At 41.4% G+C, this 19,726-nt stretch overlaps 1 protein-coding gene across 11 annotated transcripts in view; it reads left to right on the forward strand.

Annotated features, from left to right (window-relative positions):
- The window catches only part of sdk2b (sidekick cell adhesion molecule 2b), a 310,938-nt gene that overhangs the window by 87,388 nt on the left and 203,824 nt on the right, over positions 1 to 19,726 (forward strand). For 5 of the 11 annotated variants that reach the window (XM_086064325.1, XM_086064327.1, XM_086064328.1 and 2 more), the window contains 5 exons: positions 2,340 to 2,521; positions 2,661 to 2,754; positions 2,838 to 2,887; positions 2,969 to 3,041; positions 3,135 to 3,289. Coding sequence is in view for 5 of the 11 variants with exons in the window: in XM_086064320.1 (XP_085920446.1) it covers positions 16,912 to 16,999 (88 nt within the window). In the remaining 6 variants the exon portion in view is untranslated. Of the gene's footprint in view, positions 1 to 2,339; positions 2,522 to 2,660; positions 2,755 to 2,837; positions 2,888 to 2,968; positions 3,060 to 3,134; positions 3,290 to 16,355; positions 17,000 to 19,726 lie in introns of those variants that run through there. The other 6 variants (XM_086064320.1, XM_086064323.1, XM_086064322.1 and 3 more) reach the window with 2 other exon arrangements.

Genomic DNA, 19,726 nt, shown 5'->3' on the forward strand with positions numbered 1-19,726 from the left:
AAAGTGTTGCCAAGTTCATGACTTTTATGGCCAATTCAGTGACTAGGTTTTCAAAAAAGTGACTGTGATGGGTCAATTGCAGAGGAGGTCAAATTTCATGTACATGACCAAAAAAAAGATGATTCTTCTTCTACATACTTACACATGCTCGTCAAAAAATTTGAATATCTTCAAAAAGTTGCGTAATTCCATAAAAAAAGTCAAACTTTTATAGATTATAGATTCAGGGCCCACAATTTAAATGATTTCAAGTATTTATTTTTTACATAATTTGGGCTTCCAGCTTATAAAACCCACTAAAACAGGATGCCCAAAAATTTGAATAATGTGAAGAAATCACCATGCATACTTCCCAGTCTTTTGCATGAAAAAAAAGATGGATGGATGGATTAATGGTGTTTTCAAAACTCAACGTCAATCTTAAATAGTTGGTTGAATTCCCTTTGCCTTAACCACTGCCTCGATATGCCGTGGCATTGCCTGGGGGTTCTGGAAGCCCATGCTTTTCCCATGCTTTCTGTCAGCTCTTTGTTTTTGGGTCTGATGGCCCTCATTTTCCTCTTGATGGTACTGTATTGTGGCCCTTGTTTTTCCTCTTGTAATACAGTACTATCAAGAGGAAAAATGAGGGCCACCGATCCAAAAACAAAGATCTGACAGCAACACCAAGAAAGCCTGGGGCTTCCAGGACCCCCAGGCAAATGCATCAAGGCAGTGGTTAAGGCAAAGGGAATCCAACCAACTATTGAAGATTAATATATTGTTTTGAAAATACCATTCATCCATCAATCTTTTTTTTTTCCCATGCAAAAGACTGGGAAGTATGCATGGTGATTTCTACACATTATTCACAATTTTCGACATCCTGTTTTTGTGGGTTTTATGAGCTGGAAGCCCAAATTATGTAAAAATAAACAAATAAATACTTGAATTTAAATCCCTTAAATTGTGGGCCCTGAATCTATAATCGATGAAAGTTTGACTTTTTTAATGGAATTGCGGACTTTACTCAACTTTTTGAGGATATTCTGTATATCCAATCATGTTTTGACAAAAGGGACCCCACCCCCCAAAAAAGTAAATTTAAATAAATAATACATATGCATACAAATATAAAAGCATAAAATATAAATAATAAAATTTTAACATTCTTTTTATTAAAGATCAAGATTTATTTATTTTTAAATTCTGTGGAAGTTGATACAGGGAATAAAAATGCTGGGGAACAAACAAAACAACTTTTTAAGATTGTTTGGCGGCAGGCGAAATGAAGCAAATCCCAGTAAGACAAACAAAAAGCAAAACTTGCTTTGAATAATGTTATTATGGATGGGAGATGATAAGAATTTTGCGTTTCCAATTCAATTGTCTTTACTGCTGATTGTGCCATTTTTTGAAATCGTTTCTTCTATCGATTTTTGGGTTGATGAATAAAGGTGGACACAAAAACTCAATGAGATAGATATGAAAAAGACACAGGGAAAGCATGACAAAACTACAGTACATCTAAACAAAACCAAAATCAACACAAACCCAGATCATGACAAACACATTTGAGAGATTTTATTTTAAAGCCGCATTGCCAAGCCCTTGTGTCACTTGAAATATACATGGAAATAGATTGGATGTACTGTGGGCATTAAATCCGAATTGGCCACTGCACTCTGCAGCGTAAATCCACTCAATGAAAAAGTGAGTGCAGCAAAAGTGTGTTTTGTTTCTGCTGGAGGGGGAGTTTGTGAAATGTGACAAAATGTCTTCTAAAATCCAGTCAAACTCGACAGGCAGAGGCGGAAAAGGTCCTCGAGGGGGTCATCTGCTTGGCTAAAAAGTCCTCCGACATCATAGAGAGTCAGTCCGCCTTGGATCTAGTTTAACGGAAGACGTATCTCTCACTCCCGCTGTCGTTCCAGCCCGGACCAGCAGGAGCACTCATTTTCCAAAGCGTCATTAATCTTACTTTTCCTCAGCCTGTCCTCCTACTCTCACAGGGTGGTCTCCCCCGGGCGCTCATTTAGCTCCCCTTACTGTACAGAGCGCACAGTCTCACACACTCCCTCCAATGCCCTCCATGTGTACTTTGCTCTTGCTCCGTATCTTCCCTCCTGGCAGAGCGAGAGAGGAAACGGGGCCGAGACGAATTTTTAATGACTCAGCACATTCAAACATGCTAATTTTTTATTGTCAAATACATTTTTTTTATTTTAGGAAATATAGCTTTAAAGTAGCAAGGTCACCCTGAAAAGGAGAAAAAATATAAGAATAAACTTTTTCAAAATAAGAAAAAAAAAAAGGATTTTTATGAAAACAAGTCCTCTTTCTGTGGCTTTGTCCTACAGGTGTCAGCAATCTCACCTTATTGTTCTGCAAAGAGACCAGTGGCAGTATGAAAGACGCAGCAGGGATTTCTGGCAAGCACCAGCCGTGTCCAACATCTTCTCGTATTCTTCGGCAAAGAGACGGACAGCAGTGTAAAAAGAATGGCAGGGATCATGTGGCAAGCACCGGCTTTGTCCTACAGGTGACAACAATCGCCTGTGATTTTCATAAATCTGTTTCATGACCAGAAGGTTATGGTCACGTCCTATGGGTAACAACAATCAGCCCTTTATTCTTCATATTTATATTGTCTTATTTAATCATCGTGCTGTGTCCTTCAGGTGACAACAATCTCATTGTATTCTTCTGCAAAGAGGTTCGTAGCAGCATTAAGAGTGGCAGCAATTTGTGGGAAGTACCAGCTTTTTTCTACAGGTGACAACAATCTCCTGTGATATTCATAAATCTATGTCTTGTGACCACAATAAATAATCCTCTTGCTGTGTCTGTCATTACAGATGACAACAATGTAGTATTAAGAGAATAGCAGGCCACTTGTGTCCTATGGGTAACAACAATCAGCCCTTTATTCTTCATATTTCTATTGTCTTATGGCCACAAGCCATAATTTTCTTGCTATGTCCTTCAGGTGACAACAATCTCCCTGTAAGTCTTCTGCAAAGAGGCTGACAACAGCATTTAAAGAGTGGCAGAGATTTGTGGCAAGTTTTGTCCTATAGGTGACAGAAATCTCCCATTCTCTTCACATGACTATGTCTAATGGCTAATTCTGTTTTCGTACCCATGTCCTATAGGTGACTACAATCGGCTCATATACTTTTGCAAAAAGGTTAAAGGAGTGGCAGGGATTTCCAGCCAGTATTGGCTGGGCCTATATATGACAACAATCGCCCCGTATTTTTCTGCAAAGAGACTTATGCCGGTGTTAAAGGATCTGCAGGGATTTCTGGTAAGTACTATTTGTTTCACAAAATGGTTTCATGGTCTGAAAATCAAGGTTCAACGTTTTTTAGACCGAAATCCAAAAGGTATGAACACGCCGTCTGCGTTAGGGCTTCTTCTCTACGTTGACAGGAGTAGCAAGCCGTGACACTTTTGCATACTTTCCGTCCATTATGCTTCATCCCGGCACTCCCAGAACAAACTTTTATCCCATTAATTGCCAGCGGACACGTTTTAGCTGGCAGACAGAAAACTCCAAGGGGAAACGGCACATGTGCTTTTATTTTATTATAAAGCGCTAATGGTGTGCTGTGTTTCTGACGGCTATGCCGCCCTCCTGATGGTTTCAGCACTTGGGTGCATCAGGGAAACGAGAGTAGCCGCTGTTTTTGCTATCATACATGTTTATAAAACTATTTTCACAAATGGAGTCGGCACACTTTCATATAGTCACGCTTTTCCGCTGCTGTATTGTTCCACAACAAGCCAGACCAGGCGTAAATATGTGCTCGGACAATGGAGAAAATGAACACAGGAATCCAGAGCGTGCAGAATAATTTGTCCCAATGAGAGAGTCGCCTGTGCCCAGGTACTGGGGCTGATATTCACTCGGATCATTACTCCCATGCTAATTATCCCAATGACTTCTGTGCCCTAGAGTAATGCAAGCAATAATACATGAGCACCTATGTGATGGTTTCAATCCCTCTCTTTTTTTTTCCCACTTCAAGGCCATTTTGAAAGCTAATTAATGCACACGAACTGTTTGCTCTGCACTGAGCTGAGAAATGTGCTTTAATGGTCTCCTCGGGGCAGCAGTGTCGGCTCCGGCTTCACAATAACTGTAATTATTAAATACAGTGAAGGTCAGCAGGAGGGAAGAGTCCGACTGCTGCTCAATATGTCCACGGCGGCAACCGAGAAACAACGCGCTCATCGCCGTAGCCATTTAACTGCTCTGAAGTTACACATATTTATAATTGGTGGTTTATTTTTTTTCCCCATTTATTGTCTTTTTAAAGCATATCATTATTGACCTGCCTTGACGGGGCGTTAGTTTTGAGGTTGACAATCATTAAAAAGCGATTGAACTTCAAAAGGCTGCAAAAACAGCTGCTGGCTCTCGCACGCTCTAAATGAAAGCGATGAATGCTCTGAAAGCTTGCGATGATAACACGGCAAAAGGAGGAGACAATGACGTCCAATCGGCTTTTTATGGACTTTGAGGTTTTACTGGGACCGGTGTCAAAACTTCATGCATCATCATTCCAAAATCCGATGAAGCGTCTGGCAAACTCCTGGACCCTTGAGTCGGTAATTTGGACCTGCTCTGCAAGGCTACTACTTCCCGACAAAAGCAGACACATTAAGGAGAAACCTGCTCTGAACTTTCTAAAACTTATGATGCGTGTACAAAAACACCTTACTTTTGCTGTGAAGCATGGACCTGACACTAGGGGGCATTTTGATATATATTTTTTTTTTTCTGGAACCGAAGGTCTTAGTCAAGGTAGAGCGCATTATTACCAGTTCCAAAACATTGAAGTATGTCTAGTTTTAGCACGGAGTGGAATTCAAAGGGTTCACACCGAGAACCAGAACATTGCGGCACTGTGGTCTTGTAACAAGATGTATTTCGCGGGGTTCTCTGCACAGCGAGGGGAGGAATTTCCAGACTATGAAACTGACGAGCCTCGAGGCCTCACAGCAGGTGACGTGCACAAACGAGTGGAATAATTGGTAAATAGTCCCACGTACGCTCTTTTAAGCAGTGGCGTCAGAAGTGCGTGACAGCTGAGATGCGACAAAGGTGGTTGACAACAAACTGAGGCGAGCGGTTCACTGGCGTCTGATGGGGGTTTTTTTTCGGGAAGGGGGAGTTGGAAGGCAGGAGCGAAACGTTTCACACGCTGCTCACATTGATTTTGTCGTGTTCTTCGTCACCATTCATTTTTTAAGCCCTCTTGTTTGCTCTGCGCCTCAGGGCCAGCGCTTTAATAAACTTTGTGATGGCGTACCCGCTCTTGTCGCCTTCCCGATGATCGAGATGAATAAATGAAGAGGGGGGGCTGCCGCCGCCGCATGTTCCTGGCGCTGCCGTATCGCTTCCCCCAGCTGTATTTATTCCATTTCTGACAGGAAGCGTAATCCTGAGTGACTAATAGACAGGTGCGGCTACGGAAAAAGCCGACTGCGCATCACACTGGCGGCGAGGCGAGGATGAAGAAATCATTCCTATCAGACTTTTTCCCTGTCCTGCTACCTCAATCTTCCCCCCCAAATGTGTACTACTGCTACACAACAATAGCTACTCCACTACTGCAGTACAAGAGCCGCCGCAGTAAAGAGATCAGCATGCTCACTTTTTGATTGACGCTGTCTGTGAATTCATCTTTTCCTGTCAGATGGGATTTACTTGAATAGTTCATTCTATTCTGGTAAATGTGCCTGTTAGTTCTAAACCTGGGTTAGGCTTTCAAAGAGAGTTTCCAGAGGCTTTCCTAAAGTTAAGGTTTAAATTTGGGGTTTTAAACATGGGTTAGGATTTCAAATGAGGTTTTTAGGCCAGGGTTGGGTTTTAAATTTACTTTTTTAATACGCAAGTGTGGAACTGCCAATGTTGAGTACGTTCGAACATATCTGAATACAACCGAACGTATTCATAAGTACGTTCTAACATAATTGCGAGTACGTTCAATTGTACTTGTATGCTAAATGCTACAAACATAGCATATTTTCCATAATTCCATGGGGTATCACTTTTTTAAGAATTTGGCCAACATTATACCAATATAATTGTAATTTAATTAATAAAAGTAAAAGAACAGTGAAAGAGCAGTAGCAAAGAGATCAGCATTGACTGACTGGTGAATTCATCCTTTCTTGTCAACTCAGATTTATTTAAGTACTTCATTCAGTTCAAGCGTGGGACTGTGGAACCTCAACATTCCAATTCTGGATTAGTATTTCAAATGAGGGTTTCAAGGTTAGTGTTTTAAAGCAACTTCTTAAACTAGGGTTTCAAACAAGGGTTGTGTTAGGTGAGGGTTTCAATTTAATGTTTCAAACAATGCTTGCCTGTAATATAAAAATGGAAGTTGAAATAATCGGCTAAAAGACATAATTTGATTCCAGTCCCATCTCAATAATGCACGAGTTCCATACCTGTCAAAGAAAACAAATCTCTCATGCTGTTAGTACATACATGCATGAACATGTTTGTGCACACAAAAACACACATTATGTTATTTCCAGTTTGGGAATTCACCGAGAGGCACCCGTATGCTGCTCCTTTCCACAAAAAATCAATCATGCGCTCTCATTATCGGCCCCGTTGGTCACCGGCAGACAAAGGCTGCGCGACATGACGGCCGCCTGCGTGTGTACTGCTCATTAGAAATGACACCTCCGCGTGGTGCCGTTTCTCCACAGCGGACGTTTTTGACTTGTTATGGCAGCTAACAGCGAAATGTATTTTGAGCTGACATGTAGATCTGATACATGTAAATGTGACGGGTCAAAATATATTTTGTAAAAAAGTCAAAAAGTCCCGACTGCCAGGCTGCTCTACTTTGCAGGCGGTGAGGTGAGGCACATCATTCATTCATTCATTCATAACTTCCTGTGTACAGTCATCACCTATTCACGGCTCCCTATTCACAGATTCCGAAAATCACCTAATTGTATTTTTTCCTCCTCCTCCTGTTTTTGGGTGAAAAGGTCACCCGTTCATTTGTGTGCTGCTTCTGACACTCAAGCTCTGTTTAATTAGAAATTGCTGTTAAGAAAGTATGTTGAAGTCTGGAGTCAGGTTTCAAGCCAAGACTAGGTCTTCAAAGTAAGGTTAGACTTTGAAAATAAAATTACAGTCAAGCCATTGTTAGTGTTTCTAGTTGGGATTTCAAGCCCGGATTAGGGTTTAAAGCAAGTTTAATGTCACGGTATGAGGATAAAGAATGGTTTTTGAGACCAAATTTGTAATTGAATTAAAATTTCAATCCAATGCTAGGATTTGAAGTAGGGAAACCGAAAACCAAAAATAAGTAATGCTTTGCCGAAAACCATTGCATTTATTATAATTAATTAAAATTATAACATTATTATTATTAAATATTTATTTAGCACTGGCATTTTAACAAAGCACAATATGAATTGAAAGCAGACATGTTGGCTAATCGTTGTTAAATTGAACACCAAACAAGGCGTGATCATTTTCTGGCGGTGCAATTGCACTTTATAGTCAATGTAGCTCGCACGGGCGGGCAAGGATGCGTGCGGTGCAGATATCATAACGTGTTTGTATTCGGAGCGGGACACGGTGCGGTGCACTTAAAATCTGCACATTCACATATTCACCAATGTTTAAAAATAAATAAATACATTTATTTGCACCAGCCAGTCGGCTTTGGGAACGGACTGCAAAGTCGCACACAGCATCCTGTACAGGTCTGTAGCCACCCGGAGATAGCGGTAGGTGTTTCAGTGCGTTTTAACTGTTGATAGTAATAATGCTAGCATTAGTTAAAGTATTTAGCACGGCCACCGGGATGCCAGTGAAAAAGTGCAAGCGCTCGAGGTGCTCTAATCAAAGAAAAAAGGGAAGGCGCTGCAGGAGAAAGAGTGCCTGACCTGTACTGCAGTACTCGGCAGTTATTTTTCGATCCACTGAAATGTTGGATACCAAGCGACACAACTCCCCTCCGGCAACCGACCGGTACAAACTCACACGGTGAAACGCCAACTTAATTCAAACAGACGCGTCTTTGCAGCGTTTTTTTGCATGCGTCACCATAACATCCTATTTGGGCCATATTCTTTTGGCTTTAATTAAATTTTTTATTTAAAGTTTCAAGACAGTGGTTGGGTTTTGTTTAACGTTTTTAAACATGATATACCCAACATCATCATCATCTCCACATTCCATCCATATTTTGCTAGCTGTGTTTTAGAGGTTCTGGCAGCTTCTTTTTTTGCCATCGCCTCTCCTCCTTCGTGTGGTTGTTGTTGAATAAATGTCAGGCTCATTAATAACTTGACAAACTTGTAAATTCGCCGTCCAACTTTCCACAGGCTACTGTTTAATTAAACCGCTGAGCAGATGGCGCCTTTTGGAAAGCGTCTCCAATGGCGGCATATGCATGAGGAGTCATTAAACTTGACTCCGGTGAACCTCGAGAGTCGCACCTCCTTCTCTCCTCTTCCTTTTCATCCTCCTCATCCTCACGATCAGACTGATAATTGTCACCACGCCCGGTAGGATTCGTTCCAGTAAGTGAAAGGGAGGAGGGGGGGGAAGAGAAAGATCAATTTGTGAGAGTTAGTGGGCATTCCGGCTGATGGAAGAGCCGTCGGTTTCCTATCAGTAGCGTTGGGATTTAGCCGAGCATTCCCATTAGTGGAGGACTGGAGACGGAAAGCTGATTCTCTCTGATGTGCCCGCCAAATGCATACGCAAACAAAAAACATGCACACTCAAAAAACACTATTTTGTTTTCATTCTGTTTGCTATTTTAAACACATTAAACCCTAAAACGAAATTACTGTATATGTAATGCTAACGTTTAGGGTTTGAAATAGAAGCATAGTTTAGGTTATCCTATGCATACCCTTAATCCCTAACCCTAAAGATGCAATATGGAACTTTTTTCCCAAAAATATATTTACAGTACCCTTTTTATTTGTTGACCATTTATGACTGAAACGTCTTCTCATTAGTAGATTAATACCTTAGTTGTTCACAATGGGTACTCCTGCAAGCGTCTGGCCAATAGTTTTCCGACTGGATTCGGGTTAGAATTTCCCGTGTCTGCGGATGTGACGTCGTGTGCTTTGTGTATGTGAAGAAGGTTATGTGCAGTTAAATTTTTCATCAACAGGTGGCAGTAGCGATTTGAAATGGAATATTTAAAACCAGAACCCAGAAATAAGATCATAAGACGACGGTGCCTTGTATGAGCTACCATAATTTAACCCCTTCAGACCCATAGATGATTGCAGTGGACATGGCATATTTGTGTGTCTAAACCAATAAAATTGCATAATTTGGATGATGTCAACACTTCTGGTTCATGATTGGATCCTAGCTAACCAATCACAACCGCAAGTTGATTTGCATGATGTTGATGTTGAGGTTACAGCCATATTATCCTTGCGTACACTATAACAGGTGTTCTGAACCTTTTCCTGTAAAAAGTGGCCCGGGAGCCCATTCAGAAATCATGATTTATGTTGACTTATTGTTTGTATTTAATAACAAAATTAAATCATTATCAAATAACATGATACAATGTGGTCATCAATTACTATTATTTATGTGTAAACACTGACACCCAATAAGATGCCCAAAAAGCCGGAAACAACTTCTCAGTTTTTGTGCGCGTTTTATTTTTATTTTTATTTTAAACAAGGCAGTGTTCGGCTGTGTAAAAAGCCTCAATTGAAAGCTGTGGCCGTCGCGGCCCAGAGTTACAAAACTGAAACTACTTTGCGGCCCACTAGATGGCCGTGGCCCAATGGTTAAGAATCACCGCACCATAACAAATAAGAACATAAGACAACCCCATATTGTTCTTATGTGGGAAAAGAGTCAAAATCAATAAAATCAATAAATAAAATAGCCCAGCAGAAAAAATGCCGGTCCGAAGGGGTTAAAATGAACTCTGCATATGCGTTGGCGTTTTATCCTGGCCTCTAGAAAACTAAACATACACACGCAAACACTCATTACTTTGTAATGGACTCGAGGACACAGTTTGCCCATTCAAACACATTTCAGCGGATATCATTTATTATGGGTTAAATGAGAGCAGAATTAGTTTTTAACTAGCACGGTTCACAAGGTGAAGCTTCCCACAGTACACACTATTACTTTAAAAAACTCCCGCAAGGACGCGTAAATAAAAAGCTTGTTTAAAAAACTGTATAAAAATTTAACAAGGTCCAATGTGTGATAAAAGCGTGTGTGAAACTAACTTATACCACCTCACATGACACGCTTGCCAATAGCTGATGAATACATGATGTCAAAACCGACTCGCTGTTCCGTTTCCTTTTGTATTTACAGACACCGTGTTCTCCCCAATGTGTAATTTCTCCGCCGCAGAGACAAATCAAAGTGCTGTCGATATTGTTCGGAAGAATGTCGGTTACGTCTAAAGGTGATTCATTCACAGCGAGTGTGTCATTACCAATAAAGAGAGGTAATTGAGGTGGTGCGGCGTATCCGTGTTTCAATGTCCGCTTCACCAACGGCAGAGTGAAGGATGGTCATGTGACTTCCTGTCTTTGTGTTTGTACCAATGGGTGCTATTAAGATAAAATGGAGACATTTTGAATGCTCTAATATCGAAGCAGAAGAGGCAAAGCATTTATTATTGCTACAGAAACATTTATTGCACTGACTTGACACTTAACTGACAATTTTTTCCTTATAAATATATAGTATGTGATGACTAAAAGTGGCTGTTTTCAGAATTACATCTTAAACACGAGCCTTCCTGTGATTTTTACAGTTACTCAGAATAAAGCGTAATGATAAGCCACATGCTGCGACACCAGGATCATATTATGTTTTTTGGGTCTCCTATCAACACATTTTCCCGTCTGCGTCAGTTCCCCACTTTCCTCTGAGCACTATTTGGCAGCTGAAATGTTTGTTTCTGTCTTTTGAGTCACCGGATCCAAAACGGCTTTGTGCTGATCGCCATAAAAACGGAAGACAAAGCAGGTATCATAAAAACGTCCGATAGTGTTGATGGATACGGTGGCTCTCTAAAGTCTCAACGCTTTTGAGGTTTAAAATCGGTCACTTCCTGTGCCGCAGCGGCGCATCCGTCACTTTTCGCTTAAGCGCGCCAGGCCGAGCGGAAGAGCGGGCATTCATCTTGGCGTGATCGCGTCACTCTAATTGCCGCGTAAGTAAGTGTGCCAGTCCGCCTTCATCCCCACAAAGCCCCTCATTAGCAGCGGTCCGAATGGCGTGGCGATGAAACGGCGGCCCTGGCGTCATCCTACTTTAATTGACACGTGGCGGGAGAAAAGCGCGCTCCCTCGGATTACACCTGAGCCTCCTATTGGAGCGCCGTTATAATCACCTTGTCACTTTCCGTCATTATTAGCTAGCCCGCTTCTGGAAATAGCCGCTGTAATCTACAGAGGCTTGGAATGGTTACGCCTGACTGGAAAACCAACTCTCAGCTCCATAGAATTTTCTTTCTTTGTCAAAGTCACGAAAAGTTTATAAAGCGAAGTTTCAGTGCGGAAGAACCAGACCAGCAATAGCTTCTGAAATGCGGCATTTAGACTACTTGATGGCTTTGTGAGGTTGTAGGCAGCGTTTGTGGTTGGATGTGTCCATGTGCCATGAAAGTGCTTTTCATTGGCTTGGGCGCTTGCGTGTTGTTGTTGATCCAAGCCACTGGTTGTCATTGTATTGAAAGAAAAGCTCACTATTGACCCAGCAGGATGTGAGGCGAGAAGATGCATAATATAGGAACGCTCCTAAAAAAGCCAATTTTCTCATGGCAAGAAATATGCTGTAAAAAATAGTCAATGTTTTATGAATCTTATGTTTTTTTATGGTAGCATGGGACAGACACGCTATTAAGACACATGGAAAGTATTTAAAATAGTGTGTGTGTGGGGGGGGGGGGGTGTACAATGTCTCCTTTAAGCGTGACGGCAGCAGCTGTTTTAGTCAAAAGATACCACATTTCATGCATCTGATCTGTACTTCTCCCTCTGGAGTTAAGGAAAAAGTCACATTTGACATGTGCAGTAATTCCTCATCAAAGGGGATTTTCATGACATGCCGACATCTTGTCACTCACTCGACTCCCCTGAAAAAGAAACGCTGCAATACTTTTGGTATACTTTAGTCGAGAATACAGATGGGATTGATCTACACCGCAGCCATAACTGTAAAGTCAGATCATCGTGTTCCTTGTTTGTGCTCTTTTGTCTGAACAAGTTGACTAATCTTCTTCAATTGCTATGTTGTTAGCAAGAACCCTATTGATTTTGAAGACTATCTGGCAAAAGATGTGTGAGGATGCGCAAGGCCAAATTTGCGGCCCGACAGCACTCTTTCAGGTTTAACCGAGCTTCTTCTTCCTTTTTTAAAGGTTATTGTTATGGTTGAACAAGAATCATATTGATTTCTCTTTAAGATATAACCTACATACAGTGCGAGCAACTTATTTATGTTGAATGTTATTCAATACTGGCAGATGCAAGAAACACTCTAAAGACAGTTGGGTCAAAAAGAGACTAGCCCAACTTTTTGGGTTATTAAATTTACCCAAAAAGTTGTGTCAAATGAATAACCCACAAAGCAACATCATTTTATGGGTTGTTTTGTGGGTAATTCATTGAATTTTAACTTAAAAGTTGGATCAAATTTACAACACAAATTAGCAAAACAATTTTTGGTGTTGTTTTGTGAGTTATTCAAAGCACGAAATTAGGTTGTTTTGCAGGTTATTCATTTCATTTGACCCACCTTTTTTTAGTTAAATAACTCAAAGTTGGGTCTGTTGATTTTTGACCCAATTCAATCTGGTTTTTCAAGTAACCAAAAAAGTTGGGTCAAAAGAATAACCCACTGAACAATCCAAAAACAATGTGTATTTGTTGGTTATTCATTTAATTTGACCCACATTTGGAGGTTTTTCAATGTATCCAAAAAGTTGGTTCAGATAAATAACCCATAAAGCAACCCAATCAAATGGGTTGTTTTGTGGGTTGTTAATTTAAGTTCACCCAAAAATTTGGGTAAAATTAATAACCCACAAAACAAACCCCTAAAAAATGGTTGATTTAGAGATTATTAATTTAATTTGACGAAACTTATATTTAGTTATTTAATTCTCTAGTTATTTAACTTAGATTACTCAAAAAGTTGGGTTGGTTGATTTTTGACCCAATTCAATCGGGTTGTTCAATTAACCCCAAAAGTTGGGCCAAATTATTAACCCACAAAACAATGCAAAAAATTGGGTTGCTTTGTGTGTTATTCATTAGGTTTGACCCAACTTTTTGGTTCAAACAACTCAAAAAGTTGGGTCCATTCTTGACTCAATTTGGGTAATTTTTGCCCTACTGTTTTTCAAGCGAACCTAGTGATTCTGAATTGTATTCAACACAGTAGGAGCAAGAAATGCAGTGACTTTGAATGATTTCAACACCAGTCATATAGCTAGAGAACTACTTATGTATAATGCGCATATTGAACTTGTTCCTTTCAGCGGTCATGTGATATAATGGATGACGTTTCAAATTCCAGGCAGTGGGCAAAAGTTGCGACTTCATTTTTGAATGACGACTTTCACCGTAGTCTAAAAAAAAAAAAAATGTTCGTATTTTTCAGTGTCCCTTTAAGTCCTCTACAAACAGGCTTGACGGTGCCGCTCTGCATATTTATTTGGCTTTTTCCATTTATTTATTTCTTCTATTTGACTATTGAGGCCATCTGTCTCTCACATGCTGTTTCCTCTCGCTGCTTTTGAATCCACCAGTTTATAACAGCACATTGCCATCTGCCAAAAGTCATGTTTTTAAAGTGATATACAGTTACTGACTGACTGTAGCAGTCATAGATGTAGATTTATATGGATTTCTATTGTTACTAAGGATGGGCAATTAAACAACGTTATCAGTTAATTCATGTTCATTTGTTGGAGCAATTCTTGTTATAATCAGCTTTTGTTGCTCAAAACACATCCCTGCAGAGTTGTAATGCTTACACTAACAACATGGCTGCTGACCTCGAGAGCAAATATTTTTCAAAAAGGCAACAAGATGAGCTAAATCATTTTCAAGAAACAAGCTCTGGGGAAGCTGATCACAGAGTCAATTGCGCTGATCATTACCAAAGTCATGATGCTGTTTGTATGGTGCAAAAAGCAGTGATTTATCAGCTTGTTAAAAACTTTTCAACCGAAGTATGTGCTTCCCAAATGCAAATGTTTTGCGGCTTGGAAGCATGTACCAAAGTTTCCTTTACAACTCTATGTGGGAACAGACCATACGTTAGCTGAAGGGAATGTGGAATTCAACAACAGACATATGGAACAGCTGATTTTATGGTGTTAAATTGTCAAGGATTGTGTTTATATGTAAGTTTTGTAAAAGGGACACTTTTTAAGATAATGCACTTTAAATGATCTGTTACGCAAATGCCAAAGGAGGTGCATAACAATAAGAAGGACAATTTTTTTTTTGAATAATGTCATTGCCATTTCAAAATCATTTTTATTTAATATTTCTTATTAATTATATATATTTTTGTCTTATTCAATCCGACTCAGATGAGTGGTCCTCTATTGATCGGCCAATGTCTTTAGAATAACCAACTTTTATTTAAGCAGATAAAGCAATTGCGAACAGATGAGAACCCTAAGAACGACCACCACTATGCACACGTCAATTTGGACGTCACGGGCCCCAATTAGCAGAGAAATGCGAATGCAGCCAGAGGTGTTTAATGATATAGGTTACACACACACACACACACGCACCGAGTGTTCGGGAGTGTGTCATTCCCAAAGCATCTGGCAAAGCCAACACACTCGCATCAAGTAGCCTCGGAGGTTAATGCTCCAATGTTGACCCTCCTTCTGCTTAACTGCTTGTCACTTTACATTCTGTATGGTATGTGGTGTATAAAAACAGCTCTATACAAAACATGAGCCACCTTGTTACTACAAATGTCCAATTGTTGACAGCTACTTGGAACAGGTAGTACAGAGTGGAAGGAGCAGAAAATAGTGGCGAAAAGAACATGCTTTAGAAATGATAAGTCCTGCCCGTGTACTTGAGCAGGAAATTCAGCAATCAGGATATAATGGACAATATTGGATAAAAAACAAACACTCCAGAGAAGTAACGTTGAAGTGAGTTTTATTTAATGATTATTTATTTTATTTTCCTGTTGAGGCTCTGGCTTCACGACCTCCTTGATTGCATGCACCTGCATTGCATATACAGTGGCATATAATGAAAACGGTCATCAAGTGGCGAAAATATGGCACAACAGTGACATTACTATAAGAAATACACAGTAAATTCTGTAGAGTAAATTTGACTCTATTTAGAGTGGGACCAAATAGACTCAGTTTTAGAGTAATATTTACCCTTGGAATAGAGTAGAATAAAGAATTGGGGAAAAAAAGTCACTGAAGGGTTGAGGAACAAACTCACGACCTTCAGCTCGGGAGACTGCCACACTACCACCTGAGATATGCCACTCCTGTTTGGTCTCCTCTTGGATAAAAGCAAACATTGTTTTTGGTCTCTTGGAGTTACGAATATTCCAGCTGACACGAGCGATATACTAATGCACAGCAGGATCTGCGTGACTGAGTGAGTAGATCGGCTGTCTCCCAACCTGAAGTTGTGGGTTTGTTCCCCAACCCTTGAATGAAATGGGTTTTTTAAACTCGCTGTGTGTGTAAATTTTACTCTATTTAAAATGGGACCAAATAGACTTTGCAGTTTAGAGTAAAATTGACTCTACAGAATTTATTATGTAGACATCACTGATGAAATGAGCAACACTGAAGGCGCTGTAGGAATTTCTGGCAAGTACTGGCTGTTTAGTGCATGCATAGAAATTTCCCGTCATGTTCATGTGGCTGTGCTATGGGGTCGGTTGACAAAGACAGAAGCTTTTATTTTTTAAAAAGGAAAACATCTAAATATGCTGTTTTTTTGGCCATTATTCCCAAAGTTCCATATGCGTCACCTAGCTTCCAAATTATTGGTAGGGGTGGTATTATGCTAATTATCTGTTTCATAGCAGCAGGGTGGATGTGCAGAAACGCTCTCACCAACACATTTTCAGAGAGATGCTAAAGATGTCATTTTCATTTCATTTCACACTTGATGAATGAGGAGACACTCCAGAGAACAATCTTTTAAAAGTCTCTTCTCCATGATATCTCCACTGAAAAGATGCCGGATTGTGCAGAATGTGTTTCCACTCTCGGCCTCTAAGTGTCAGCATGCCCCGCGTTGCAGCACTCACCATCTGTGTGCTCATAAAGAAGCCTGGCTCGTACTCGGCCGACGCACACGCACGCACGCAGCCGCGCAGCCACACAGCCAGCCGGGCTCTCCTCCGTCTCCTCCTCCCCTGGCACGCTCCGAGAGGACCCTTGTGTCCGTGTCCTCCTCACCCTCTTCTCCCTCCTCTTCTCCCTTCGAACTGACTCTCCGCTTGCGTCTAAGTGCTTTTGCCGAGCGTGACAGCGCGCCGTGGGAGAGCTTGGAAGTTTTGTCCGGGGGATGCGCGCGGCTCTCCAGCCGGGTCCCGAGGCTCTGTCTGCGGGCTGCCGCTGCCGGTGGTGACCCCACGAACGACGGTACAAGTTGGGAGCGACGCACACGCTGTTCCCCCGGTGGAAATGGACCTCACGCGGACTCAAGCTGGAATCGTCTGATTAATTTGAAACATTTTGGGGAACTGCACACGCTGAGATAACCAAGCTCCCGGACACTGTTGGACCGCTACCAGCGAACGCTCATCAACAGCTCGGTTTCCAGGACATCCAGCACCATCAGCATCCAGCGGGGACTCCGCGCACGCTCACTCAGCACTTGTTGTACTCAGCGCGGCCGTCTTTTGGGACCATGTCGGCTGGCCCCTGGAGCTCATCGATGTGGCGCGCCACGTGGATTTTATTTCTCCTCTTCGTCACCCACTCCGTGCTTGGTCAAGGTAAGCAGCAGGAGGGCAAAAAGTAAATAGATTTATAGCTTTGGAGCATTCCTTTCCGGTCCTGCCAGGTGCAGACATTTACCCCGGAGCCCATTTATGACTCAAGTGTGAGTGCATGTGAAATCGACATGCTCAATTTAGATTGCGTCTCCTCAAGGACACACATGTACCCCTACTGTGCCTCTGCCGTTATACAATGATAGGTGGCATCCGTCACCTGATTTGCAGGTGCATTTCACACAGGCAGGCTGACCTTTGAAAATGTGAAAACATCTCAGATCGTGTCTTTGCTTTGCTGTTTATGCCCTCACAGATCTTTTATTTTCTCTTTGCAGGAGCACCTAAAACTGTTTAATTCCATGACATTTTGACAGTGAGCCACATCTTTTAATGTTGCGAGAAATTTATTTTTCAACACTTCGGGTTAGGCTTGGCATCATGGGTTCGGGGTTTATAGTATTCGAGTTTTGGTTAGAACTGATTGGTGCATAATGGCAGTGTTCAATTTGCTCATCTTAAGTTGTGGAACCTTTAGTAGGCAGTGGTCAGAGTCCACGCGGAACCAAGTACTAAACAAATCTTGAAATAAAAAAATCCCCGAAACAACCCATAAAAGGTGCGCCTCTAACAATTTGGCATGTCATGACATAATTTCCATCAGGTGGATCTGAGAAGGCAATACTTAAAACCGTTCCTCAGTTCCTTGCCAGATGCCAGGGTCTTATCATTCCTTGTGCTTCAGACCAGGAGTGTGCAATGTCAGAAAAGGGGCTGAACTCAACCTTGGCCGTTCCGTTTAGGATTCAAGGCCACATACAATGGGGGAATATTACCTCTCTAAATAGACTCTAAACAATCAGTGGTGCTCATTCAATAACCGCGTGTTGAGATGATGGCAAAAACAAACAAGGCGGATATCCATCATTCATGAGGGCGCATCCGAGTGGCTGACATTTACAGGAGCCGGGTAATCGCGTGTGCTCAGGATTAAGAGTCCTGACATTGCCTGATTCCTTCCCTTCCCGCTCTCTTGCTCACTTAACCAAGCACCTAGGAGATGTTTTATTTTGGCGCGGATATGCCTGGTAGTTGAAAGTGACCCTGCGTGGGAGAGAACGCTCACCTCTTTTTTATTTATTTTTATTTTTTTAACGACCAGCCCAGCAAAACTGCTTTTTAACGACGGAAGAATGGCCTTCGAGGGCCATCAAGTCCTGCCGAGCGGAGATGGATGGCCTGGTCCAAAGTTGATTTAAATACGTTTGTACCTGACATTTGTTCAAGCTCTGAACTTGTGAAGTTGGCTCATTAAAGTTTTGTGTTTTATGGGGAATCCTCAAACTTTACTGCCATGCTATGCCCTTTTTGCCATTTAGCATCCACCCATCATTCCATTTTCTGTAATGCTTGTCTTCGTTGCAGTCTATATCCCAGTTGGCTGCTTTGACTGCAAGAGGCGAGGTACACCCTGGGCTCATCTCCAGCCAATCACAGGGCAAATATAGATAAACAATGATTCAGCTCGTTTTTAGCAAAAAAGCTGATAAAAACTGTCATCTTTATGGAGTTCTGGAGACTGAAAGTGCGAAAGAATCTCAAAAGTGGACCTTTTTTTTTCCAGTGATAACTATTCGGGGCGAGACACTTAGCCTGGCCGGGCAGCCCACCAGGCTTCTAAAGCACTAGGGGAAACCCAATTTAGTCTACAGTGAACCCAGTATGCATGTTTTGCAATGTGGATGGATCAAACCAAAACAAGCACAGGGAGAATTTGCTAATTCCACTCAGAATGAGAGTTGAAACCTGCACCCGAGAACAAACTGTGAGGCAGACATGCTAATCACCATTCCACTGTGCTGCTTTGTCTAGTACAATTGTTCCAAAGCTGGTCCCTCTTTGAAAGACTGTTGGATATGGCCAAATTGACCCTGTATAAAATGGCAGATCTTTTTAGGCATGAGTTCTTAAGACTTTTTTTGTTTGTCTACTCATGTTGGACAGGCCTACTAAATTTCATGTTGCCATGAGGAACTTGCTTCAGCAGCTGACTTTTCAGAGAAATCTAGGGGGGGCTACTATTTTAGATTAATTCAAAATCAGGGTTCTTGCTCTGAGCTGGACTGAAACAACAATTGAAGCAATTGGGTTCAGTTGGCTATCTTCAGTTTGCCTCTGTTGGTGTGGTGGTCCCTGTCAGTTTTATTTTGGAGCTTTTAATCTCCTTTGGCACGCATACCTATGCATCAGTGCTAATAGATAAGCCCGCCAGACTCCGGGCCACTTTGGGAAAAGTACTCGAAGCGAGGCCCTTAGATTATCATCCTCGAGCATGCTTTTGGCAGCATGTCGGTCGGTGTGTGTTTGGAATTCTGACTGTACTGGGTGCAAACATTAAGACACAGTAACAGAAGTCAAGGGCGTCATGTCTGTTTCTTGACGGCTTGAGGAGATTGGATTGGAATTGTGCATGTGCAAGCTTTGGAAAATTGGATGTGTTCTTATCACGAGTGGCCAAATGCACAATCTCGGACATGCAGGTGCAATGAGATTCTTCTGTTTTCTTGACTTCTTCTGCATTGCAGGTTTACACACTTGAGTTGTTTGGAAAACCTTTTGACAATTTTAGATCATTTGTAAAATTGACCATTTAAAATGCAGTGGTTTATCTACTTTGTAAAAGAGATGTCATTTTTTTGAAAACTTGTTTTAATCCTCAAACCGACTCGA

This window comes from Leptonotus elevatus, chromosome 20 (assembly GCF_054856555.1).
Source record: "Leptonotus elevatus isolate MCC_2025b chromosome 20, RoL_Lele_1.0, whole genome shotgun sequence".
In the NCBI taxonomy this organism is placed as follows: Eukaryota; Metazoa; Chordata; class Actinopteri; order Syngnathiformes; family Syngnathidae; genus Leptonotus; species Leptonotus elevatus.